This window comes from Mesoplodon bidens (genome assembly GCF_964165515.1).
Source record: "Mesoplodon bidens genome assembly, chromosome: 4".
Classification (NCBI taxonomy): domain Eukaryota; kingdom Metazoa; phylum Chordata; class Mammalia; order Artiodactyla; family Ziphiidae; genus Mesoplodon; species Mesoplodon bidens.
This window is the reverse complement of record NC_138160.1, coordinates 160,752,235-160,779,256: the sequence shown is the minus strand read 5'-3', so window position 1 is coordinate 160,779,256 and position 27,022 is coordinate 160,752,235. Positions and strand designations below refer to the sequence as shown.

At 34.6% G+C, this 27,022-nt stretch overlaps 1 protein-coding gene across 3 annotated transcripts in view; it reads left to right on the top strand.

Annotated features, from left to right (window-relative positions):
- RANBP17 (RAN binding protein 17) overlaps positions 1 to 27,022 on the top strand; it is a 315,037-nt gene that overhangs the window by 87,235 nt on the left and 200,780 nt on the right. For all 3 annotated transcript variants that reach the window (XM_081232575.1, XM_081232574.1, XM_081232576.1), the window contains one exon: positions 3,303 to 3,438. In XM_081232575.1, coding sequence (XP_081088701.1) covers positions 3,303 to 3,438 — 136 coding nt within the window. The remainder of the gene's footprint in view (positions 1 to 3,302; positions 3,439 to 27,022) is intronic.

The window sequence follows — 27,022 nt, the reverse complement described above, 5'->3', positions numbered from 1 at the left end:
ACAATTTCAATTTTCTTAAATTTACCCAGGCTTGATTTGTGACCCAAGATATGATCTATCCTGGAGAATGTTCCATGAGCACTTGAGAAAAATGTGTATTCTGTTGTTTTTGGATGGAATGTCCTATAAATATCAATTAAGTCCATCTTGTTTAATGTATCATTTAAAGCTTGTGTTTCCTTATTTATTTTCATTTTGGAAGATCTGTCCATTGGTGAAAGTGGGGTGTTAAAGTCCCCTAGTATGATTGTGTTACTGTCGATTTCTCCTTTTATGGCTGTTAGTATTTGCCTTACGTATTGAGGTGCTCCTATGTTTGGTGCATAAATATTTACAATTGTTATATCTTCTTCTTGGATTGATCCCTTGATCATTATGTAGTGTCCTTCTTTATCTCTTCTAGTAGTCTTTATTTTAAAGTCTATTTTGTCTGATATGAGAATTGCTACTCCAGCTTTCTTTTGGTTTCCATTTGCATGGAATATCTTTTTCCATCCCCTTACTTTCAATCTGTATGTGTCTCTAGGTCTGAAGTGGGTCTCTTGTAGACAGCATATATATGGGTCTTGTTTTTGTATCCATTCAGCCAATCTGTGTCTTTTGGTGGGAGCATTTAGTCCATTTACATTTAAGGTAATTATCGATATGTATGTTCCTATTCCCATTTTCTTAATTGTTTTGGGTTCGTTATTGTAGGTCTTTTCCTTCTGTTGTGTTTCTTGCCTAGAGAAGTTCCTTTAGCATTTGTTGTAAAGCTGGTTTGGTGGTGCTGAACTCTCTCAGCTTTTGCTTGTCTGTAAACGTTTTAATTTCTCCATCAAATCTGAGTGAGATCCTTGCTGGGTAGAGTAATCTTGGTTGCAGGTTTTTCTCCTTCATCACTTTAATTATGTCCTGCCACTCCCTTCTGGCTTGTAGAGTTTCTGCTGAGAGATCAGCTGTTATCCTGATGGGGATTCCCTTGTGTGTTATTTGTTGTTTTTGCCTTGATGCTTTTAATATGATTTCTTTGTGTTTAATTTTTGACAGTTTGATTAATATGTGTCTTGGCGTATTTCTCCTTGGATTTATTCTGTATGGGACTCTGTGCTTCCTGGACTTGATTAACTATTTCCTTTCCCATATTAGGGAAGTTTTCAACTATAATCTCTTCAAATATTTTCTCAGTCCCTTTCTTTTTCTCTTCTCCTTCTGGAACCCCTATAATTCTAATGTTGGTGCGTTTAATGTTGTCCCAGAGGTCTCTGAGACTGTCCTCTGTTCTTTTCATTCTTTTTTCTTTATTTTGCTCTGCAGCAGTTATTTCCACTATTTTATCTTCCACCTCACTTATCCGTTCTTCTGCCTCAGTTATTCTGCTATTGATCCCATCTAGAGTATTTTTTATTTCATGTATTGTGTTTTTAATCGATGCTTGATTCATCTTTAGTTCTTCTAGGTCCTTGTTAACTGTTTCTTGCATTTTGTCTATTCTATTTCCAAGATTTTGGATCTGGGAAATAGAATCTTGGATCATCTTTACCATCATTATTCTGAATTCTTTTTCAGGTAGACTGCCTTTTACCTCTTCATTTGTTAGGTCTGGTGGGTTTTTATCTTGTTCCTTCTCCTGCTGTGTGTTTTTCTGTCTTCTCATTTTGCTTATGTTACTGTGTTTGGGGTCTCCTTTTTGCAGGCTGCAGGTTCGTAGTTCCCGTTGTTTTTGGTGTCTGTCCCCAGTGGCTAAGGTTGGTTTAGTGGGTTGTGTAGGCTTCCTGGTGGAAGGTACTAGTGCCTGTGTTCTGGTGGATGAGGCTGGATCTTGTATTTCTGGTGGGCAGGTCCACGTCTGGTGGTGTGTTTTGGGGTGTCTGCGGACTTTTTATGATTTTAGGCCACCTCTCTGCTAATGGGTGGCGTTGTGTTCCTGTCTTGCTAGTTGTTTGGCATAGGGTGTCCAGCACTGTAGCTTGCTGGTCGTTGAGTGAAGCTGGGTGCTGGTGTTGAGATGGAGATCTCTGGAAGATTTTCGCCGTTTGATATTATGTGGAGCTGGGAGGTCTCTTGTGGACCAGTGTCCTGAAGTTGGCTCTCCCACCTCAGAGGCACAGCACTGACTCCTGGCTCCTCAATTTGGGATGATTTGTTGTCTATTCATGTATTCCACAGATGCAGGGTACATCAAGTTGATTGTGGAGCTTTAATCCGCTACTTCTGAGGCTGCTGGGAGAGGTTTCCCTTTCTCTTCTTAGTTCTCACAGCTCCTGGGTCTCAGCTTTGGATTTGGCCCCGCCTCTGCGTGTAGGTCGCCGGAGGGCGTCTGTTCTTCGCTCAGACAGGACAGGGTTAAAGGAGCAGCCTCTTCGGGGACTCTGGCTCACTCAGGCCGGGCGGGAGGGAGGGGCACGGAGTGCGGGGCAAGCCTTTTGGGAGGTCTGGGGTCTTCTGCCAGCATTCAGTAGGTGTTCTGTAGGAGTTGTTCCACGTGTAGCTGTATTTCTGGTGTATCCGTGGGGAGGAAGGTGATCTCCGCGTCTTACTCTTCCGCCATCTTCCCCGGAAGTCCTCACTGGAAAATTTTAATGAAAGTAGATAGATAACAGAAGGATTTGGGGGTGGGGGGAAATTCTAGACTAAGCTTTTTATTGTATTAAGCTTTTTCTGTAGGAAATTTAATTTAACCTTTAGTTCATTTATGATTTTTTGATAATAATAGTTGCATACTTGTATTAAAAATATTTGATTTTGTTAAGATCATCTTGTAATTTATTTCAGGTAAAATTTTTATTACTCATTAAGAAAGTGATACAGCTTGATGGTTGTACCTCTTTTTATTTGTATTTTGAACCGTATGACCCCAAAATATATAGTTATATGAAAATATGTTGTAATGAAAAAGTAAAATACAAAACTACACATTCAATATCATTCTTCTTTTACTAAAATATTATATATATACATAAATATATAAGTTAGTACCTGTGTTTATATAATAGTTATAATTGTAGATATTTACTATATATGTATTATGTATGTATATGTCATATGTATCTATATATAAATGTTTACTAAAATAATAAATGCATGTCCGTGTAGGTTTGTATGCATGTATATGAAGTGCATGTGTTAGGAAAAAGGGCTAGAAGGAATTAGACCAAATTGTAGTATGTCTTCGTGGTAGGATTTCAGATGATTTTTTAAAATATTTTCTTTATAAGCATTTGTATTTTTCCACTTTTTATATTATGTAAAATTGATGATAAATGTTTAATGGTATTTCTCTAAGAATTTTTACTGAAGCTTCTTTTTTCCTTCATGAAAAGTGTTTTTCAGCTTATATCTTTAATGGATACCGGATTGCCTCAGTGTTCTAATGAGAAAATAGAACTTGCAATTCTGTGGTTCTTGGATCAGTTTCGTAAAACGTATGTTGGTGATCAACTTCAGCGAACCTCAAAGGTAGGTTTTTACTAGAGATTAAAATTAATGTTATTGAAGATGAAGAAAGGTGTTCACATGTAACAGCTTTAAGCTGAATGATATATTTGGGCAATTTCTACATAAGAAATTTAGTTGATCAATTGAAGTCAATTGATTAATTGGTATTGAAGGCAATGTGAGATTGCTTGTTTTATGCCTAGATTTACCATTGTCTTTGAAGATTGATTGGCAGAGTTAGTGAATATTTTTTATGTGGTTAGTCATTAGTTAAGATTAGTTAGTCATTAGTTAACCTTAATGAATTTTGCCTTATTGTATTTCAAGGTTTAAAACATACAATTTACTCTTTTAGTAGTTCTGAGGGTTTTGGTGGTTTTTTTTGATACTTATTTATGTGGTTTCCAGTGTATTTTCCACTCATTCCTTGGCATTTTTACATGATAAATGATGAGGACGAGAAGAGTAAGACATGCCTTTGAGAGGCCGCAGTTAACTTAGTGAAGGGAACACTTCTACTATGGTAATTGAAAGTTTAGCATTAGCATGTTCAGATGAATTGATCTTAAGGCATTAAGGCATTATTGAGGGCATTTATGTGAACCCTAACCAGATACTTAGTAGTACTTGGACACTGAGTAAGATCTATGAGGTTTTTTTTTTTTTCTTTTCTTCCTAGAATAATAACTCTTTCGAAAACCTTCTCTGTTGAAAGTCCTAAGGATATTCTTATCTCCTTTGGATTTATAGTTTGTATTAGTAATGTTAAGAGATTAAGTTCTAGAATAAGCTTTTTATCTTGAACTGAGCTTTTTTTTCCCTGGGAAATTTAGCTTAACCTTCAGTTCATTTATGGTTTTCTGTTAATAGTGGTTGTATAGTAGTATGAAAAGTATTTGATTTTGTTAAGATCATCCTTTAGTTTACTTCAGATAAAACTTTCTTTGCTTTTTAAGAAGGTGATGTAGTTTGATGCTTTCTTTGTGAAATACATTGTGATATTTTATTGCCATTTAGGATTTGTTTTCATTCAGAATTAATATCAAAAAAATTTTCTTAGAATTAAGCTGACATTGAATGAGACCACTAGGGAGAAAAAGGAGTAGCTAGATATAACTGTTTTAGGTTGACAGTAAGACAAATTAGAATCAGACAAAAATTACATGGTATAAAATTTATACAGGGTACACATTGAATTATGATAAACTGTCTTGTTTTAAATGTACCCAGAGAGTTTATTTTGCTTTTGCAAAAGTGAATACTCTTGAAACATTGCTTATCTAATATCCATTTGGTCTGGGTCCTAAATCAGAGCAGTGTAATATGGAGTGGAAAAGCCTTAAAAGTATTGTGGTTAAAGCACTTGGAAATAATTATGTAAAATGAAATCAATTGTTTCAGGGCAATGGGTTTGAGAAGTTTTTTTCCCGAAGATTCTTAAATATATAAAAATTTTAATATAAGGTAATTGTGAAAAAAGTGAATTATATAAGATAAGTTTTTCTTTTTTGAAATTGCTTACATATTAGGAAAAAGTAAACACATCATCAGACTGGTGTTGATTCTTTTATTTTAATTTTACTCTAACATTTTTGGTGCATCTTATCCTATTTTCGAAGAGAATAAGATGATTTTATTTCTGAGGCATTCCTACTGCATAACCTTGAAGTGAAGCCAAAGCTTTCCACTTTTCTTTTCTTTTTTTCTGGCTTGTCTGCTGATCTGCCTTAGTAGGAACTGTTTTGGGGGTCCTTATCGTGTGCCCTGGCACTCTTCTAGGAACTCTTCACATTCTCTCTAGGTCTTATAACAAGCCTGCAAGTTTGGTATTATTGTTTCCATTTTACAAATGAAAGAACAGACTGTGTAAGACATTTATAAGTTCTCTACATACTGTTTTTCTGTCAATCAACTAAGGAGGACCAGATGGAAAATATTTTTTGGTGAGAGCATTCCGGATTATGGCAAAAAAAGGGAGAGCATTAGGTTAAAGTAAGCGAATAATGTTCACTGTGTACTTATTTTGTACCAGGAACTTTCCTAAGCTCTCTTAAGCATTATGTCATTTAATTGGATCATATAGAGTATGACTTAAAGTTCTTCCCAGTCTCTTTTCTATGTATGTCATCAGTTTCATGCTTCACTACTCCATACTTGTATTGCATACTTTATGTGTACTAAATTTTTTCCAGCTCCTTTAACAGTCTACATTCTCTTTCAATTCTGGACCTTTGAAAAAAAAATGTTTCCTTTGCCTAGGACACTATTTTTTTAAATTCAGCTTCCATTTCCCTGCCTTACTTAGCTAACTTCTACTTTTCTTTCACATCAGATACCCCATCCTTTAGGATGCTCTTCTTAACTTAAATTCTGGGAGAGTTTCTGTCCCCTATTTTAGGATTATTATACTGCATTGTAATTATTTCTTAGCAAAACATATAGAGACTATAATTTGGGTTAGGACTGTTCTATCTTCTTTATTGTTATCACCTCCACATGCTTGGCATATTCCTTGTATGCTTTCTACTAGATAATGGTTGAATGTATATATTTAGTAGAATTTCATAGGAATTGGGTCTAGATATCATGTATAATACTTTCAGGTAATAAAGGGTATGTTCTTGAGTTGGAAAATGATGCTGACTTTAGTGAAATTGTTTGACAATTTTTTTAAGGTATATTAATTTATTTTTAATTAATTAATTTATTTATTTTTGGCTGCATTGGGTCTTTGTTGCTGCACACGGGCTTTCTCTAGTTGCAGCGAGTGAGGGCTACTCTTTGTTGTGGTGCACGGCCTTCTCATTACGGTGGCTTCTCTAGGCACGGGCTCTAGGCGTGCAGGCTCAGTAGTTGTGGCATGTGGGCTTCAGTAGTTGTGGCTCATGGGCCCCAGAGCACAGGCTCAGTAGTTGTGGCTCACGGGCTTAGTTGCTCCGCGGCATGTGGGATCTTCCCGGACCGGGGCACGAACCCGTGTCCCCTGCATCGGCAGGCGGACTCTCAACCACTGTGCCACCAGGGAAGCCCTGTATGAGTTTCTTGAAGGTAAATACTAGGAGTGGAATTGCTAGGTTGTGGAATGTTCATATCTTCAGCTTTACAAGATATTATCAAGTTGCCCTCCTAAGTGTTGTAACAGTTTATTCTTCCTCCCCCAGCGGAGTAGGTGTGTGTTGCTGTGTATTGTCATAATACTTGCTTTTGTCAGTCTTTAAATTTTGCCATTCTTCAGAGAACACATTTCTTACTGTGCCATTTCTCTGCTTAAAATTATTATTGATTTCCCATTATTTACAAAATAAATTTCTTCTTATGGTCAAACTTCACCTACCTTTGCACCTTTTTCTTTTGATGCTGCATTCTATTCTATGACATGATGTATATGTGCTGCTGTGTATTTATTTCCTGCTTGCATATTTCAATTATCCAATGAATATTAATAAGTACTTTATATTACGGCCAGGGATACAAAGGCAAATAGGATGATCCATCTCCCCAGTAAGTTTATTAATTAAAGAGGGAAGATAGCAAATAAAGAAAAAAAATAGAAAATTTATCTATGTCTATATTGAAACAGTATATAAATAAGGAAAAGACAGCCTGTTAAATAAATGCTGCTGGGATATTTTGTTATATCTATGTAAAAATTATATTATTCACAGCACACAAATATCAAATCCAACTAAGAGGACTCTTAGTGTGAAAAGTAGAAGATTATGATTTAGGGGTAGGGAAGGATTTTTTTAAGACATAAAAAGCCCAAAGTGTAGATACACAGGTTGATAAATTCTACCCATTTTAAAAGTAAAAACTTCTGTGGATAAAAAAGATACAATAAACAAAGTAAAAAGACAACCTGTAGACAGGTTGTAAGATATTTGTAATACATGTAACTTAAAGAGAATCAATATTCAGTTATATAAACAATTTCTATGAATCCAGAGAAAAACAACTCAGTAGAAAAATGGGCAAAAGATGTGAATAAACAATTCACAGAAGAGGAAATCACAGTTGCCGATAAATATGAAGAAATGTTCATCCTTTCGTGGACTCAGGAATGCAAATTAAAGCTACAGTAAGATACTATATTATACCTGTTAGCTGGAAACAGTTACAAAGTCTGACAAGTGTTAAGTATTTGTCAGGAAGTAAAATAGCAAACACTACACTGCTGGTGGAATCCAAAATGGTAAAATTGCTTTGGAAAACAGTTTAGCAATATTTAAGAAAGTTAAAAATGCATATACTCTTGGATCAGGGAACACAAATTCTAATAACATACTTTAAAGATGCTCACATGTGTGACATATTTAAGAGTATTTTGGATACAACATTGTAAATCAACTATACTTCAATAAAATTAAAAAATATATACTTCAGGTATACAAACAATTGGAAAACTTAATTTAAAAAATACCATCTACTTTAATACCCCAAAAACCCTTCATAAAATAGGAATAAATCTAATGAAAGATGTACAAGACCTGTACAGTGTAAACTCTAAAACATTGTTGAAAATAATTAAATGAGGCCCAAATAAATGGACATATATATACTATGTTTATGAATTGGAGACTCAAGTATCATTAAGATCACTTAAGTAAAGTAAGTGGTAACAATGTGTCATGAAATAGAGAATATCGATAAAGAAATGGAAAATTTAAAAAAAAGAAACAAATAGAAATTCTGTAGTTGAAAAGTACAATAATTGGTATGAAAAGTATACTAGAGGGGCTCAACAATATATTTAAACTCGCAGAAGAAAGAATTAGCAAACTTGAAGATTGACTATGTCTTAGTTTGGGCTGCTATAATACATGCCATTGACTGGGTGGCTTAAACAACAAAAAATTATTTCTCACAGTTTTGGGGGCTGGTAGCCGAGATTAGGGTGCCAGTGTGGTTAGGTTCTTGGTGAGGGCCCTCTTCCTGATAGTGTCCTCACATGTCCTTCCTTGCTCCATTCCAAAAATGAGGGAGTGGTTCTTTGTCTGCTCCTCTTTTTATAAGGGCATTAATCTCATCATGAGGGCCCCACCCTCATGACCTCACCTAACCTTCGTTACTTCCCCCAAAACCCACTTACTAATACCATTCCTTTGGGAGTAAAGATTTAACATATGAATTTGGGGGAGACACAAACATGTAGCCCATAACAGATGGCTAGAGATTATAGTATTCAAAAAACAGACAAAAAAGAATGAAGGAAAATGAACAGAGCCTGAGAGAATTGTAGATCCCCATTAAGTACACCAGCAAACATATGGAGTACTTGGTAGGAGGAGTAACAAAGAGGACAGCAAGAAAGGAGCAGAAAAATATATTTAAAGCAATAATGGCTTAAAAATTACCACATTTGTTGAAAAACATTTCCCATCAAAGAAGTGTAACAAAAAAGGTCCACACTAAAATCACACCATAGTAAAAATGCTGAAAGACAAAGAGAAAAAATTTGAAAGCAACGAGAGAAAAACTACTCCTCACATACAAGGGAACTCCAATAAATTAATCGCTGATTTATTTTTAGAAACAGTGAAGGCCAGAAGACATTTGGATGTCATATTCAAAATGCTGAAAGAAACTGGTAACCAAGAATTCCATATCCAGCAAAACTATCTTTAGAAATGAAAGGAGAATTAAAGACATTTTCAGATAAACAAAAACTGGGAGAATGCATTGCTATCAGAGCTGCCTTATAAGAAATGCTAAATGAGGCACTGCAGGCTGAAAGCAAGTGATCTCAGACAAATTCACATGGATCCACGGAAAAAGCCAAGAGCACTAGTGAAGCTAATTAAGCAATTATAAAATACGGTACTTCTCTTAACTGATTGAAAAGCAATTGTATATAACAGTTACATATTTTATATACATATACACTGTATCGATAGCATATAACATGTAGAGATATCGATAGCAGCACACAGAAGGTAGGTGGGGAAAAAAGAAAAAAGAAGGTGGGTGGAAGCAAAGTTGTGGAAATAACACAAGATGGTAACTCAAATATAAGAATCAATAAAGAGAACTAGAAATGGTAAATAAGAATGTTTATCTAGCAAACACTTTAAATATATTCTTGCTTTTTTTTCTCTCTCAACTTCTTTAAAAGACAAAATTACGTAAAGAAATAATTACCATAGTTTATTGTTGGGTTTGTAATATGTAGTTGTAATATGTTATAACATACAATAACAATATTACAAAAGGGGAGCAAAAAGAATAGAGCTATGTAGGAGCAACATTTCTTTATCTCATTGGAACTAAGTTACTATAAATCTGAGGTAGATTCTATTAAGATGTATATATTGAGCCCAAAGGCAACCACCCAGAAAGTTACTAAAAAAATGTATAGTGAAAAAAGTCATTAAAGTTTTTTAAATGTTACATTAGAAAATATTTGCTTAATGCAAAAGAAAGTAGTACAGGAAAGCTAGAGGAACAAAAAAGACAGTAGACATTTTTTAAAAAGTAAAATGGCTGACATAAATAACAATATCAATAATAACATTACATTTAGAATGGATTATATAATCTAACCAATAGGCAGAGATTGTCAGATTAAAAAAAAATGTCCAACATGCTATCTACAGAACACACTTTTAAAATTCAAAGATACAAGTAGATTGAAAGTAAAGGGATGGCAAAAGAGGTAAGCTGTGACAAAGCGAAAGAGAGGCATGGACATATATACACTACCAAACGTAAGGTAGATAGATAGTGGGAAGCAGCCGCAGAGCACAGGGAGATCAGCTCGGTGCTTTGTGACCGCCTGGAGGGGTGGGATGGGGTGGGTGGGAGGGAGGGAGATGCATGAGGTAAGGGATGTGGGAACAGATGTATATGTATGACTGATTCACTTTGTTATAAAGCAGAAACTAATAAAAAAATAAATAAATAAATTTTTTAAAAAGACCTACACTCCAACTATTCTAATAAAGCAACACAATCAAAAAACAAACAAACAAAAAAAAGCAAAAAACAAAAAACAAAAAAAAAAGTTGGAGTTGGGCTTCCATGGTGGCGCAGTGGTTGAGAGACCGCCTGCCGATGCTGGGGACATGGGTTCGTGCTCCAATCTGGGAAGATCCCACATGCCGCGGAGCGTCTGGGCCCGTGAGCCATGGCCGCTGAGCCTGCACGTCTGGAGCCTGTGTTCCGCAACGGGAGAGGCCACAGCAGTGAGAAGCCCGTGTACCGCAAAAAAAAAAAAAAAAAAAAAAAAAAAGTTGGAGTGACTATACTAATATCAAACAATAGAGACTTTAAAACAAAAAATGTCACTAAGGATGAAGAGGGACATTTTATAATGATAAAATAATCAACCCATGAGGAAGATATAACAGTTACAAACATATTACTACCTAAGAACAGAGGCAAAAACTGAAGCCTCTGTTTTTTACATGAAGCAAAAAGTGACAGAAGTAACAACATTAGTTGAAGAATTTAATGCCCTAGCTTCAATAATGAATGGAACAACTAGACAGAAGATCTGTAAGGAAGTAGTAGACTTGAACAGCACTATAAACTAACTGGACCACAGACAACTATAGAACACTCCACCCAACAACAACAGAATATACTTTCTTCCCATGTACACACAGAACATTGTCCAGGATGGACTACGTGCTTTACCATAGAACAAAACTCAGTAAATTTAAGAGGATTGAAGTAATACAAAGTATGTTCTCCAACCACAATGGAATGAATAGAATTCAGTAAAAAAGAAATTTGGGAAACTCACATATTATGTGGAAATTAAACAACACACTTCTAAATAACCAATAAGTCAAAGAAGAAATAAGAAAGGAAATTAGGAAATACTTCTAGGTGAAAGAAAATGAAGACACAATATACCGTAACTTATAAGATTCATTTAAAGCAGTACTTAGGGCTAACTTTATAGCTATAAACACCTACATTAAAAAAGAAGAAACATCTTTAATAGCCTAACCTTCTACCTTAACACTGGAAAAATAAGAAACTAAACCTAAAGTAAGCAGAAGGAAGGATATAATAAAGTAAGAATAGAAATTAATGTAATAGAAATTATAATTCATGGGAAATTAAATCACTATAATTCAGGAAAATTCATTTCAATACTATAATGACATACCACTTCACTCACCCCTAGGATGGATATAATCATAAAGACAGATAATAACATTGGTAAAGGTGTGGAGAAGTTGGACCTTCATACACTGTTGGAATGTAAAATGGTGCAGCTAGTTTGGAAAACAGACTGGAAGTTCTTCAAAAAGTTGAACATAGAGTTGCCATATGATCCAGTAATTCCAGTCCTCTGTATATACCCAACAGAAATGAAAGCACACATCCACATAAAAACTTTACACACTATTCGTAGAAGCATTCCTAGTAGTCATTAAGTCAAAAAAATCCAAATATCCATCAACTGAAGAGAGGATAAATAAAATGTGGTATATCCCTAAATGGAATATTATTCAGTCATAAAAAGGAATGAAGTATTGATACATGCTACACCATGGATCATCCTTGAAAACATTATGCTAAGTGAAAGAAGCCAATCACAGAAGAACAAATATTGTGTGATTCTACTTATAGGAAATTTCCAGAATAGACATATCTATAGAAACAGAATGTAGATTATTGTCTAGTAAAGGTTTCTTTATGTGGTGTTGAAAATATTCAAAAATTGGTAGTGGTGATTGTTGCAAATATCTGTTAATATACTAAAAACCAATTAATTGTACACTTTAAATGTGTGATTGTATGAATGTCTCAACTACTACCAAAAAAGGACTAAAGCTCACTTTTAAAATGGGGAAAAGATTTAAACAAGCACAACTAAAGAAGATATCTAAATGGCCAATAATCACATAAAAAAATGCTCAACATTGTTAATCATCAGAGAAATATGAAAGAAGTATCATTTCACACCTGCCAAAATGGCTAAAAATGAAAAGACTGATAAACCCAAGCCTTGATGATGGTGTGGAATATATGAAACTATGATATGTTGCTGATGGCAGTGTAAATTGATGTATCCATTTTGGAAAACTATTTGATGAGTCTACTAAAGCTGAACAGAGCTTACCCTATAGTTCATCAGTTTCACTCTTAGGTATTTACCCAGAAGAAATAAGTTTATATATCCAAATGACTTATATAGGAATGTTCATAGTAGCTTCATTTATAATGTCCCCAAACTGGAAACCTGTGTTCACCAACAGTCTAATGGATAGATAAATTAATGTGTACCACATGGCAGTAAAAGAAAAGAAAAATATTATGATACATGCAAAAATGTGGGTAAATTGATGATAATTTAGCCATGATGATGAATGAAAAATTAGACACAAAGTATACATACTTTATGATTCTGTTTAACAATTAAATGTGCTATTGATTGATTTGTGAATATCAGTCCATCCTTAAGTCCATGGAATAAATCCCACTTGATCATGGTTTATGATCCTTTTTATATATTGTTGGATTCAGTTTGCCAAAATTTTGTTGAGGATTTTTACATCTGTATTCATCAGAGATATTGGCCTGTAAAAAATTTTTTTTGTAGTGTCTTTGACTGGTTTTGGTATTAGAGTAATGGTGGCTTTATAGAATGAATTTGGGAGTGTTCTGTCTGGTTCAATTATTTGGAGTAGTTTATGAAGGATCAGCATTAGGTCTTTGGTAGAATTCCCCTGTGAAGCCATTCGGTCTTGGACTTCTGTTTGCTGGGATTTTTTTTATTACAAATTCAATTTCACTTCTAGTGATTAGTCTGTTCAGATTATCTGTTTCGGATTCAGTCAGGGAAGGTTGTATGTTTCTAGAAATTTGTCCATTTCTTCTAGGTTGTCCGGTTTGTTGACATATAACTATAGAATTCTCTTTAAATTTTGTATCTCTGGGGTATTGGTTATTTCTCCTCTTTCAGTTCTTATTTTGTTTATTTGTGTCCTCTTTTTTTTCTTGAGGAGCCTGTCTAAAGGCTTATCAATTTTGTTTATCTTTTCAAAAACCAGCCCTTTGTTTCATTGATTTTTTTTCTATTGTTATTTTTGTCTCTATTTTATTTTTTTCCTCTCTGATTATTTTCTTTCTTCTGCTGACTTTGGGCTTTGTTTGTTCTTCATTTTCTAATTCCTGTAGGTGGTAGGTTAGGTTGTTTATTTGCGATTTTTTTTTTTTTTTTTTTGCGGTACGCGGGGCCTCTCACTGTTGTGGCCTCTCCCGTTGCGGAGCACAGGCTCCGGACGCGCAGGCCCAGCGACCATGGCTCACGGGCCCAGCAGCTCTGCGGCATGTGGGATCTTCCCGGACCAGGGCACGAACCCGTGTCCCCTGCATCGGCAGGCGGACTCCCAACCACTGCGCCACCAGGGAAGCCCTATTTGAGATTTTTCTTGTTTCTTGAGGAAGCCCTGTATTGCTATAAACTTCCCTATTAGAACGACTTTTGTTGATATCTTATAGATTTTGGAAAGTTGTGTTTCCACTTTCATTTGTTTTGATGTATTTTCTGATTTCCTCTTTCATTTCTTTATTAACCCATTGGTTTTTTAGTAGCGTGTTGTTTAGTCTCCATGTGTTTGTTTTTCCCAATTTTCTTCCCATAATTGGTTTCTAGTTTCATACTGTTTTGGTTGGAAAAAGTGCTTGATATAATTTCTGTTTTCTTAAATTTGTAGAAACTTGTTTTGTGGCCAGCATGTGATCTATCCTGGAGGACATTCCATGTGCACTTGAAAAGAACGTATTTTCTGCTATTTTGGGATGGAATGTCCTGTAGATATCTGCTAAATAAGTCCTACTGATCTAATGTGTCATTTAAGACCACTGTTGCCTTATTGATTTTCTGTCTGGATGATTGTGCATTAATGTAATGGGGCATTAAAATTTCCTGCAATTATTGTGTTATTGTCACCTTCTCCTTGTATGTCTGTTAATATTCACTTTATATATTTAGGTGCTCCTGTCTTAGTTGCATATATGTTAACGAGTGTTATATCTGCTTCTTATATTGATCTCTTTATCATTTTATAATGCCCTTCTTTGTCTTTTGGTATAGTCTTTGTTTTAAAGTGTATTTTGTCTGCTATGAGTATTGCTACCCTGGCATTCTTGCTTTTATTTGCATGAAATATCTTTTTTCCATCCCCTCATGCTCAGTCTGTGTGAGTCTGTAGCTCTGAAGTGAGTCTCTTATAAGCAGTATAGAGATGGGTCTTATTTTTTTATGTAGTCAGCTACCCTGTGTCTTTTGATTGGGGCATTTAGTTCTTTGGCACTTAAAGTGATTATTGATAGGTATGTACTTATTGCCAGTTTGTTACTTGTTTTCTGGTTGTTTTTGTAGTTCTCTTTTCTTTTTTTTCTGTTCTGGTTTGATGATTTGTTTGTTTGTTTTAGTGATATGCCTATATCCCTGTCTCTCTAGTTTTTGTTTATCTATTGTAGGTTTTTGACTCGTGATCATCATGGGGTTCATATGTGTTGGCCTATAACTATATCTACTTGTTTTAAACTGGTATTCATTTAAGTTCAAACTCATTCTAAAAGATCTATATTTCTTTCCTCTCCCACATGTTGTGCTTGTGATGTTGTATTTTACAGCTTCATGTTTATCCCTTTAATGTTTATTGTAGTTATAGTTGACTTTACAATATTTGTTGACTTTACAATATTTTGTCCTTTAATCTTTGTACTAGCTTATTTAAGTTGTTAATCTCCAGCCTTTACTGTATATTTGCCTTTACAAGTGAGGTTTTTTTTTTTTTCCTATCCTGTAGATACTTAATTCTTGTTATATCCTTTTCTTTTGCACTTTAGAGAAGACCCTTTACATTTCTTTTATGGAAGGTTTAGTATTGATGGTGATGGGGTCCTTTAGGGTTTTTTTTCTCCTCTGCTCAGTGGCTGTCACCATCCTACTGGGGGCAGGGGCAGGTTTCAAGTTGCTGAAATAGAAGCCCTGAGGATCAGGTCTGAGCTGGCTCTGTTCCCTCTATGTGTGTGCTCTCCCTCCTCCCAGCACTGGCACCCTTGCCCTAGAGGGGAGCAGTGCTGGAGCAACAGGGGCTGGAGCAGGCCCTTGGTGTGGATCTGGGCACAGAATTATGGCAGTCCCAGCTGTAGTCAGAGTCCTAGACCACTTATGTCAAACTGCTTCCATAAATGCCAGTAATGACTGCCCATGTCCCATTCGGGTTTTGTTCAGAGTTCAAGCCACCATTGTCCCTCACAACTGAGCACTCCCCTTAGCCACTGCAGCCCTAGCCCTAGTGTGGAACCATGTTGCAAAGCAAGCAGGGCCAACGTGGACACTTAACTGAGGTTGGGCCTTGCATTGGGACAATCACAGGAAACTTGTAGGAGTCTAGGGCAGTTTCACTCTGCTTTCTCCACTTTATTTCAAGAGTAACCAAGTGTGTGAATGCCCTTCACCAGCAGAATCTAGGATTCTTACAGCCTTCCTGTTATTCCCACTGGTTTTCTAACCAGCTAAGGGAACTTGTATTGGTGGTGTCAGACTGCAGGGCTGGAGCACCCAATATGTGACTTGAACCTCTCACTCCCTAGAGAGGATCCCCCTCCTATTCTTTGTCCCCTCCCAGGGACCCAGGTCCTGACGTGATCGTTTCTCTTTCCTTCCTACTGGATTCTGTGTGGATCTTTCTTACAGCCTTGGTTGTACAAGAGTCAGCAACTCTCCAGTTATTTTAGTTTTCAGTGGGAATTTCTCGAATGTAGATGTATTTTTGATGTGTTCATAAGTTCCATTTCCTCCTGCTCCACCATCTTGATCTGAATCCCCATTGTAATTTTTAATCCAGTTCAAATTGAATTGTAAATTTAAAAATGGGATATGGAAGAAGCTTTTTTGTAGACACATACACACAGAGAGAGATCTTGGCTTCTGAATATTTATCAGTAGATGGAAATTTTGAACTTTGTTTTTAATTCCCTTTATTTATTCAAGCCAACCCTACCCATAAACATCAGTTTTGCTTTTGTTGGTTACAGAAATCTCACCAGTAAGTTGAATTGCAAAAGTTAGTCAAATTGTGGTTGTTTAGATCTTGGAATGTACTTTCCTTTAAAAATAGATCTACAAAGGACTACTTAATCAATGACACAGATAAGCCATAGAATTAACAGAAGTTTCCTGAATTTTGGCCTCCTAAACTAGGACACCAGAAATTGAGGCGGAAGCAAGTTCCCTTTCCCTCTTAGGATTTAAATTTTCAAGTAGACAAGTTAGTCTTAGAGGTTTTCTCTCCTTTTCTTCACTCCCAGTCTTGACATCCTATACAGTCAGTCACCACCAGAGGGATTTCATTCTTTGAAATGATCCGTAACTCTCTTTTCTCCATCACCACACTACGCACAGCAACACACATGCACACAGCAACACACAAACACACACCTCACAAATTTGCTTTTTTTCTAAACACTTGACATCTGCTAGGTGTCAAAAGGGAAGACTCCCAATTAATGGATGAATGAATTATCCTAGGAAGGATTTGCCTTTTCTAAAGAAGATATTTATTAGTGCCAAAGAATTTCAAATAGTATAACAAAGTGAAGTAAGTAAAAAAAATCACTCTGTTTGAGGTAGTTACTTAGATTGAGGCATTATGTGGTCTGGGAATGCACTCTCATGTTAGTTCTACTTCCACCTCCCCTTTTTTTGCTTTCATCCTCCTGAATTAGCTATTTTCTAAAAAATTGCAAATTGCTTTTCAGGAAGGTTCTCAGGGCATTGTTATGAAGCCAAAGGGAATAAAGGCAACATAGTAATTTATAAATAGGTGACCATGCATTCATATTTGCCTAGGATTGTCCCAGTTCACACTTGTTGTGCTAGCATAATTGATAGTTAATTGCTCCATCTTTTGTTCTCAAAAGTGTCCCTGGATAATAAGTTATATGGTCCCTTTATGTACAAGCCATATGTTCATAAATAGGATATTGTAGTAATTCATAAATGGGAAATAACTTTATTAAGGTCAGGCAAAGTGATCCTTTTCTTTTGCTTCTCTGGCTCTCCATACCTGAGTAAAAGCCTTATTTATAATCATCATGAACTAGTGATATATAAGCACATTGTATCCTTGTAATTCTGTGTAATAACTTGGAATTTGTACTAAGACAGTAAGTGACTGTTGATGTATTTTCAAGTTATCCAGAATAGAAATGGGAATATTTCAACTTTCAAGTATCATCTTTGTATATGGATTTCTAAATTGTGTTTTGTAATTACTTTACCTGTTATCAAGCTTTTCTCCTGTTGAGTACCACATGAAGCAGCAGATGGCATTCTCTCTCTACAACTGTTAGATCCTCTTGTGTAGAATGTTAGTTACTGGTAAATCGAGTAGGGAAGCACGTGAATAATGAAAAAGAAAAACATAATCGTAACGGTAACTTAAGTAGACTGCTGTAACTATAATTGCAATCCAGTGTTGAAATAATGTACTTGCTGCTTTTCCAGGTAACTTGGATATATTTCAATTTTGGGCAAAACAATTTTTGTATATGTATTTAATAACAGTTTTAGGAGAAAGTATTTAAGAAATCACATGAAAACTGTTTTGTGCATAGGATTTTCACTTTGGTGAAAAATAGGTAGCAGCTTTAAAACATTTAAACAGTAAACATTTAACATTAAAAAATATTCTAGTGTAACAAGTATATCATGCAGGTTGTAGGGGGAAGAAAGTACCTTCAAAAGTTGATTGTTTTTTTTGAAGTTTGAGTAGAGAGAATAATGATCACTGACTTTGCAATTTTTAGAGAATAATGATCATTGATTTGGGGATTTTTTTTTCCTGTTAAGTGTTTTAAAACTTTAAAAAAAGTTTTCGAACTTTCATTTTGAGCTGCTTTTACATTTCCTGTGTAAATGTATCATAATTTGTCTCTGACAGTGTTTTCAGAGCTAGCTACATTTTCCTTCTTGGATAATGGTTAGTGCTTATAATCCTAGTTAATGCTTATAGTGCTGGATTGTTTTATTGCTCAAGGATTTTTTCTTTCAATTGTCATATAATACATATATAATACATCAGAATTCAGACAGACCCTTTTTTAAAAAATATGATTTCTCTACCCCCCTTCCCATGTAATTCATCTTACTTGATAATATTTATTAACTATTGAAAAAACACATTCTATGTCTCTTCTTAATAGAAAGTTGAGCAAAGCAGCCTAAGGCCTAATTTTTTTTTTAATGTTTTTGCTTTATAAATGGATTTGCCAAGTTATGCTTGGCACTCCACTCCCTAAGTGCATTTAAGTGTTGATTCAAGAGCATTAAGTACTAGACAAGGAGGTTTGCAGCAGAAAAATCTAAAGTTAAAATCTTAGCAGCTGTTAATAATTGAAATTATGATATAATTTGGAGAAATACAGGATTTAAATTGTAAAAATAATGGGCTTAGTTTATTATTTTTAAACTGACTCCTATGTATTATTTATCATACCAAATCAAATATACCATTATTTGGCATATGTAATCATGTAATTCTTTATACATGTATTCCTTAAACACTTATTGTCTTCCTTGTGCTTAGCACTATGCCAAATCCTGGAATACAAAGATAATGATTATTTGTAAAAACTTGATAAAGTATATGCTTATACACAGAGTATTTTAAATCTGTATTTTCTTATTTTTTCCATTTATTTTAAATGATTTTAAATTCTGAAGCATTTATAGGATTTGACATTTGTGGACAAAATGCACAAAGTAAAACTACGTCTGCATTTGGATTATGAATGACATATTTGAGATTGTTCTCTTCATTAATTTTTTAAAAGGCAGAAGTTAATACTTTCTTTTGATGGTGATTTTTTTGCCTCAGATACATTTACCTGGACATCTTTTGATGTTTGAAATTTTCCTAATGATTCTAAGAAATTGTTGTGATAAAAATAATAAATGAAATAGCATGTGGATATGTCTTTGAAGCATTTTCAGCACTAAAAAACACTCAGTTTAAAGAGGTTTTAGTTTTTTTGTTTTGTTTTGTTTTTTTCATTTGTTTTTGTTCCCGGTAAGCGGGCGTCTCATTGTTGTGGCCTCTCCTGTTGCAGAGCACAGGCTCCAGACGCGCAGGCTCAGCGGCCATGGCGCACGGGCCCAGCCGCTCCGCAGCATGTGGGATCTTCCCGGACCGGGCCGCAAACCCGTGTCCCCTGCGTTGGTAGGCGGACTCTCAACCACTGCGCCACCAGGGAAGGCCTAGGTTTTAGTTTTTAAATTTTACAACTAAAAAATTTCTTTTCTCCCCACACTGGTCTGTAGTTTTTCTGAATAGGCATTGGGTCTTGTGGAAATCACACACAAGATGATCTTTCCCTACAAATCAAAAGGTGAGGCATGCAAATCTACTGAATTTACACTAGAAATGTGTTCACCTGTGATGGTGTTGCTAAAATTGGTTATCTTCTTTATTATTTAGTGTCAAAGTAGTTATCAGTGAGAATCTCCTACTTCATTCGAGAAAGTATTTTCTTTTCTTCTGTTGATAATTGTTTTAAGTGGCTTGCTTGAACGGATTCCTGATGAGAGAGGATCCAACCTACTTCTGCTGAAGAAACCCTGAAGCTACGTAATATTTGTAAATAATCCATCCCACATCTTTGTTTCTTTTAGCTTCAAGGAATGCTTAACACCTATTATATATTATAATGACTGGATGATCAACTGGAATGATAAGAAAAGTTATCTTAGCTACAAGTTTGTAAATAAATATGGTTAAAATATTTCCAGAAGAGTTTTAGGCTTTAAGATGGTGATTCTCTCACGTCAAATGTTTTCTACAAATCTGAATGAGGAATATCGTGGATCATTCTTTAATCGTTTATTTAATAATTCTTTAAAAGTTCTCTATATTAATTACTTAACCATTTATTTATTGATATGTTATTCTTTTTTGGTAGTATAAGAAAGTAATCGTATTATTTCCAAGGCATGTTAGTATTTGAAGAATAGGTATGTTTAGCCTGAGAGCGAGCCTGATATTAAGTAGTTAAACATTTTAATAATATATTCGTGTGTGTGTTTATATTTTTCTTCCTCAAATATATATTGTTCGTTGCTAATTCATGTTCTTATCTGATAACTAGGAAGAAAAATTAACAAAGTAGGCTTATTGAAATATGTACATGAATGACAATCCAGAATTGCAGTCTATTTATTAACTTAATAGTGTGATTACAATGATGTAAAACAAACAAAAAATAAGTATTAGAAAAGACAGAAGAAATGTAATTAAAAATTGCTGTCTCTTGGGCTTCCCTGGTGGCACAGTGGTTGAGAGTCTGCCTGCCGATGCAGGGGACATGGGTTCGTGCCCCGGTCCGGGAAGATCCCACATGCTGTGGAGCGGCTGGGCCCGTGAGCCATGGCCGCTGAGCCTGCGCTCCGCAGTGGGAGAGGCCGCAACAGTGAGAGGCCCGCGTACCGCAAAAAAAAAAAAAAAAAAAAAAAAAAATTGCTGTCTCTTAATATTTAAATGACAAGCAGTGTTTTCTTTTTTTGATAGTTTTGGATTTTTCCTACTGGTTATGTTATATATATTTGGAAAATCTAGTAAAGTCCAATTAAACATGCTTAACTATGTTTGTCTAAGTCTGAATGACACTGTCTTTGTTCAAATGATACTTATAGGCAACAATTTAATGCAGAGCATAGTAGGCGGTTTATTGGCTGAATTTGTTTAAATGTGTTGTCAAAACTTATCCATTTATACTGTATTCTAAATCATATAAATTTAGTTTCTACTGTATATAGATGGATGCAGTGTGCATTTATTAGATTCCTACTGATTTTAGAGAATGCTGTGTGCTTATTATATTCCCGCTTAGTTCTATCAAACTAGCTATCTCCAAGTTATGTAATGTTAAGCCTCTTACCACCATGTGGCTGTAAACCAGATAAATAGAAATGCCAGTAGCATGGATTTTAGTAGCTAATGTTTATATTCCATCTGGTACATTTATTTTTTTCTCTCTGTGGAAAGGCCAAAAAATTTTTTTAGCTTAAACAAAGGATAAATGAGCATTCTGAATAAGGCTCCTTTACTGTCCTCATGATTAATGATCACTGAACACTTTTGAAAGATTAGCATTTTTTTAGAGCTGCTAAAAAAATATACTGTTTTATTTAATTACAAGAAAGTAAAGACTCTTCACACTGACAGGTGGTGGAAATTAGCAGGCAGTTTTGAAATTGTGCTGTGCACGAGAAATTAGATCTCATTTTAATTCTGCTTTTCTCAACTAGCAAATGAGGTTAATGCCATACATATTCAGCTGATATGGATGAAGAAATTGATATAAAGTAGATCAACATAGCTACAGGGCTAGATTAATTTATAGGTAAAGAGGCAGTGATAAATGAAAGTAATGTAGTAGTGGTCACTAAACTCCTCTGCCATGAGGGATTCAATAGCGTTAGTTGCTCATTAAAGGCATTGTCAGGGTGCATCAAGTAGAAATTTGAAAAGGAATAACCAACTAACCCCTAATTATCAAAATACAGAAAATACTAATTATACCTTAATTAGCTTTTCTTTTAATGTACTGAAATTTGTTACTTTTTGTGTGGCACAAATGGATAGTTATATCAACAATAAATAGGTTGTTTTAATAACTTTCTTTTACCTCTGGGAAAACTACACTGCAATTTTTAATATGCAATAATGCTTCTCTCTAGCCTGTAGGAGATGAAAATTATTAAGTAGCTTTATTCTTTTGAAGATTTTACAGCAGCTTTGGGAAAAATTATTTCACTATGCATCAATTACTTTTAATTGAACTGAATATTTTTCAGATTATACCGAATGCCTCTCATTTAAGTTTAGCAGTTAGAGTTTAAGAAAGCATCATAACTAGAACTGCATATATCCTCTGTCATGTGTTATAATAAGATACAGATGATTATTTATTTTGAATTTTTAAAAAGCATCCCAATTAGAAATTATCAAGGTAGTCACCTTATTTATTTCTGGTAGTCAGTGTTAGAGAAATAGAGCTATGTATTTTAGACACGACTTTTGCGATTTTTTTTTTCTTCCCCAAAATAAGGTGGCTATCAAACAATCCAGTTGAGAAAGGATTTATCTATTTAGAATAAAGATGCAGTGCTGGAGTGGGAAGCAGCTTGGGCTTTTAGTCAAATAGACCTCAAGCCTGATCTGTGCTCCTCCTGCTATCTCTTAACTGCCCTTGGAAAATCCATTAACTTTTCTACGTATCAGTTTCCTCATCTATCAGCAGGAGAGATACCTTTTACAGAGAATTGTGAAGATGAAGTAAGATATGTGAGAAGTATTTAGCATAGAATTTAATACAATGCAGATACTTGAAAGAAAAAAATCTGTTATTGATAAGAAGGTAGGGCTAAATTTTAAAAAATTATCTCTATAAATTCATGTAATGGGGAAATTCTCCATGAAAGAATTTAATGTAATCAAATCTTTATATAATATAATTTCTGACCTTTTTCAGAATTTGACTGACGTGTCACAGATTGATTTTTTTGTGTGTGGAGACTTTGGAAATAGTTTGGCTTTGGGACACATAGTTACAGTCATTGTAATATTGGCAGATAACCTAAGTTCATGTTTTTTTCCTAACACCAGGCAGAACTGGGAATTAAAACCAAACAGTCTGATTCTGAAATCCCTCTAGAAGGAGACAAAAGTGTGACTTCTGGCCTAAATCAAATCTATAATTTGTTCAAAATCTCTATTTTTCTATCCTCTTTTGCCTTTGATACTTGTGTTGGATTTGTGTTTCTTCCTCCCTCTTTTGCTTTTCTTCCACTATCCTTTTTGGGTCATAGTCATTCAGTACACTGACCATTAACTAGATCTGTGACACTAAGCTTCTCCAACTTTGTTTTCCTTGTTAGTAATAAGAATAATAGTATTCATTGGTCTTTTTGGTAATGAATTATATCAATATGTTATGCCAATATCAATTACATTGTATCTTTTGTCAGAAAAATCAAATAAACCATTCAAACAGTCATAAAAGAATGGATCACCAGAAGAGAAGAGAGCTGGAGGAGCATTTTACAATTTATCAAGATATGGATTCTAGTACTGCCTTAAAACATAAGCACTGTCAGCCTACATTTTAGAATTAAGAGCGCTAACTAAATTAATATATATGAAAGTAAGTTGTAAACTATGAAACATTCTGTATATATCCATATTACATGAAAAATGACAAACTACCTTTCACCTGCTTACCTGCTCTCAAACTAACCAAAAAGAATAATCGAAGTGTGATTGTGATGAGAAGGAAAATGAATGGGTTTGTTTTCATGGAGGATTAGGGGAGTGAGAGAAAATGTCAGAATGGAAGAAAGGAGGTGAGATTTTTATGTTCATCAGAAGAGGAAAGGATTTTAAAGGTTAGAAATAGAGAATTACAGCAGTGGTCTCAAACTGAGACCCCAAATCAGGAGCGATAGTCCACCTGAAAACATGTTAGAAATGCAAATTCTTGGGCCCTACTGTACCTGACCTAATGAATCTGAAGCTCTGAGCGTGGGCCCAAGCAATCTTCATTGTAACAATCTTTTCAGGTGATTCTGATGTTCACTAGTTTGAGAACCACTGAATTATTTGCTTGAAGACAGATGCTCTCTTAATTTCTATTTTTAATCATCATAAGGACCTAGGTTTGTTTGTAACTCATCCCCCCCGCCTCTTTTAACCTGAATATGTGCTCTTTTCTTGCTTTTATTTTAACCTAAGCTCTAAGGAAGGGTAAGGGAAAAATGACCGCTAGTCCATTATCTGTTAAACGTTGTGCTAAAATAATCTAGGGGAATGTATAAGTCAATAGGATCTATGTTCTCCTCTCCCAAGAACTAAAATATATACTTATACATTAAGTTATACAAGACACATATGTAATAAACCATGAGTATTCCTAATCTTACCCCTATTTTCAACATTTCTTTTAATGTTATAATTAATGCTAAAATGAACATTTTTTCTTAAATATATTTTTGAAGATAAAATTGTTTTTAAATAAAATTTCTCTTAATATATTGATTTTTTTTTTTAAAGAAAACTACAATCTGAACTAATGCCTTGAACATAGTTCTCAAATGTTGTGACTCTTCCCTCTTGGCATTTTATGTATATTAATATTGCTGGTGATCTATGGGCTCATTAACTTTTTAAAATTAATATGTTTTAAGAAAAGGCCTTCAGACACTAGCAAGATTAGGTCAGAAGTCACACTCTTTTCTGCTTCTAGAATCAGGTAGTTTGGATTTAATTCACAGTCCTGTCTCTTAATAGCCTTGTAATTTTTGATGAATACATAATCTCTCTAAACCATTCTTCCTTCATCTGGAAAATGATAATAATAGTACCTCCCTCTTAGGAAAGTTTTGAGATTAAATGAGAGTGCATATAACATAGTTGGCACAGTGCCTGATACACAGTGCCCAGTAAATATTAACTGCTATGATAATGATGAACTACAACAGCAATGTGACTCTCACTTTTCTACTTCAATTTAAACGGTACACAGTGTTTTTAGAGTTAACAAAATGTTAGAGTCTGGAAGAGACTACAGATATAATTTAAATGAGCACTTTCTAAGATGTTTTCTACAGATCACAAGGCTCTTGATAACAGAATTTAACAAGTTAATAGCGCTTAAAATGATTTTTTGCCATAGAAATTTGGAAAAGCCCATGTACTATATATTTCTCTCTTAGAAATTTATAATACATGTTAGCGTATTAAAGGTTCTAAGAAGGCCTTGCCTTAAATGGTCCTTAGCATTTATCAGAATTACTTAACCATAGAAACCTTTTCTATGGAGAATACCTACTTAGGCTTTACAGAATACATTCTGGGAAATGCTTTCTAGACCAACCACTTTTATAGATAAAGAAGCATCTCCTGGACCCCATTCTATAGAAATTGATGACTTACCTAAGGTCACACAGCTATAGACTGAGTTTGGAACCCAAAACTGTTTCTAGTCATGTTCACTTGTTTTTCTAATCTGGTTTGGATGTAGAAAGGAAAATGTTTTGAGTAGAAAATTGGAAATGATTCTGTTATGGGATGGCAAGGAAAGAGGAATGGGAGATAATTCTAATATAGTGCCTCTCATGTGCCTCTGATTTTAAGAGAATTCAGGATACTTGTTAAAAATACAGATTCTCATACTCCCAGGCATTTTGATTTATAGGTATGAGGTAGGTTATCATTGCTAGGTCATACGTTAATAGATTTAGGATTTCCAGACATGTAAATTTCCAGATTGGTGTTATCTTTCTTTATTGGCAGAAAGATGATTAAAAATAGACCAGATTCTGTGACAAGAAAGGCACATAAACCTCACTTCCTGTCCACTTACATCTTAAAGTCATGTATGTTTGGGAAGAATGTTATTGGTTTATTTATGGCTGTCCCCTTAAATACTCTCTAATAGTCATTTCATTAAGGAGTTATAGAAATCTGTTTCTTAAGGTAGCTGTGGAGTCATTCAGAGCCTAACAGATGATCAGTAAGCTATATTAAGTTCTCTATAATAAATTAGTGATTCGTTAAATTTATTTACTTTTTGACCACAACCCTGTTGGATTCACCTCCAAGGGACAAACTATAATTTAAAGTTAAACCTAGGCCTTCTTATGTCAGAAAACATCTAAAAATGTCTACGTGGAAAATTTTGGGAAAATACGGATAATGTTTGGAGTAATAGCACAGCCTTTATAGCTGATACCTAGACATGTCCTATAAAGACACTAAGAATTCTCAGTGAAATAAGAATTAATTCTGGTATGCGTTAAAATGTCTACTTTCCAATAAATATTCGTAGTTAAATCAGCCAATTTCAGGAAGTCAGACATTATTTGGAGAAATAAATATATATAAACTGTATATTGTCATAAACAAAGATTTTTATGATCTTCTTTGGGGATTTTATGTATTACAGGTGAAATGTTTCTGAAATTTGTTATATGCATACCTCTTCTTTAAGACCCTGAAGTTTATGACCAAGTTACATAAACATGTTTGCATTTAGCATTTTTATTATCAATACAAGTTGTCAATTAGAATAGATTCTCGAGGTACTAAAGTGAAGTTCTGTTTGTGAAATTTGACTTACAGAGTAATAATGCTGTTACCTGTTGTTCTCCAGCTTATTTTGCAACCTACTTTTCCTTCATGTTTTGCTTCAGAGAAACCAAATAAAATATAATTGTAATATCAAGGTCCTTAAAAATGTTCACATCTGTTGACCCAGTGTTTTATGTACAGAAGTGTAGCCTGAGGAAATAATCTGAAATGCAGGCAAAACTTTGTGTACCAAGGTATTCATCCCAGTAATGTTTAAAAGAGTAGAAGATTGATTTAATAAGTTATGATACAGCATTTGATAAACTGTTGATCAGACAATGGAATTTGTTTAGACTGAAAGTTAAAACTTTTTGTAGACCCCTGTACTCCCTCTTTCTAGGCATAACCACTGTATCATTCCATACTTTTTTCTTTTCTGAAAAATTGTATTGACATGATATGCTTTTGATAAAATGTTACACTTTTTATAGGACAACAAATTATAA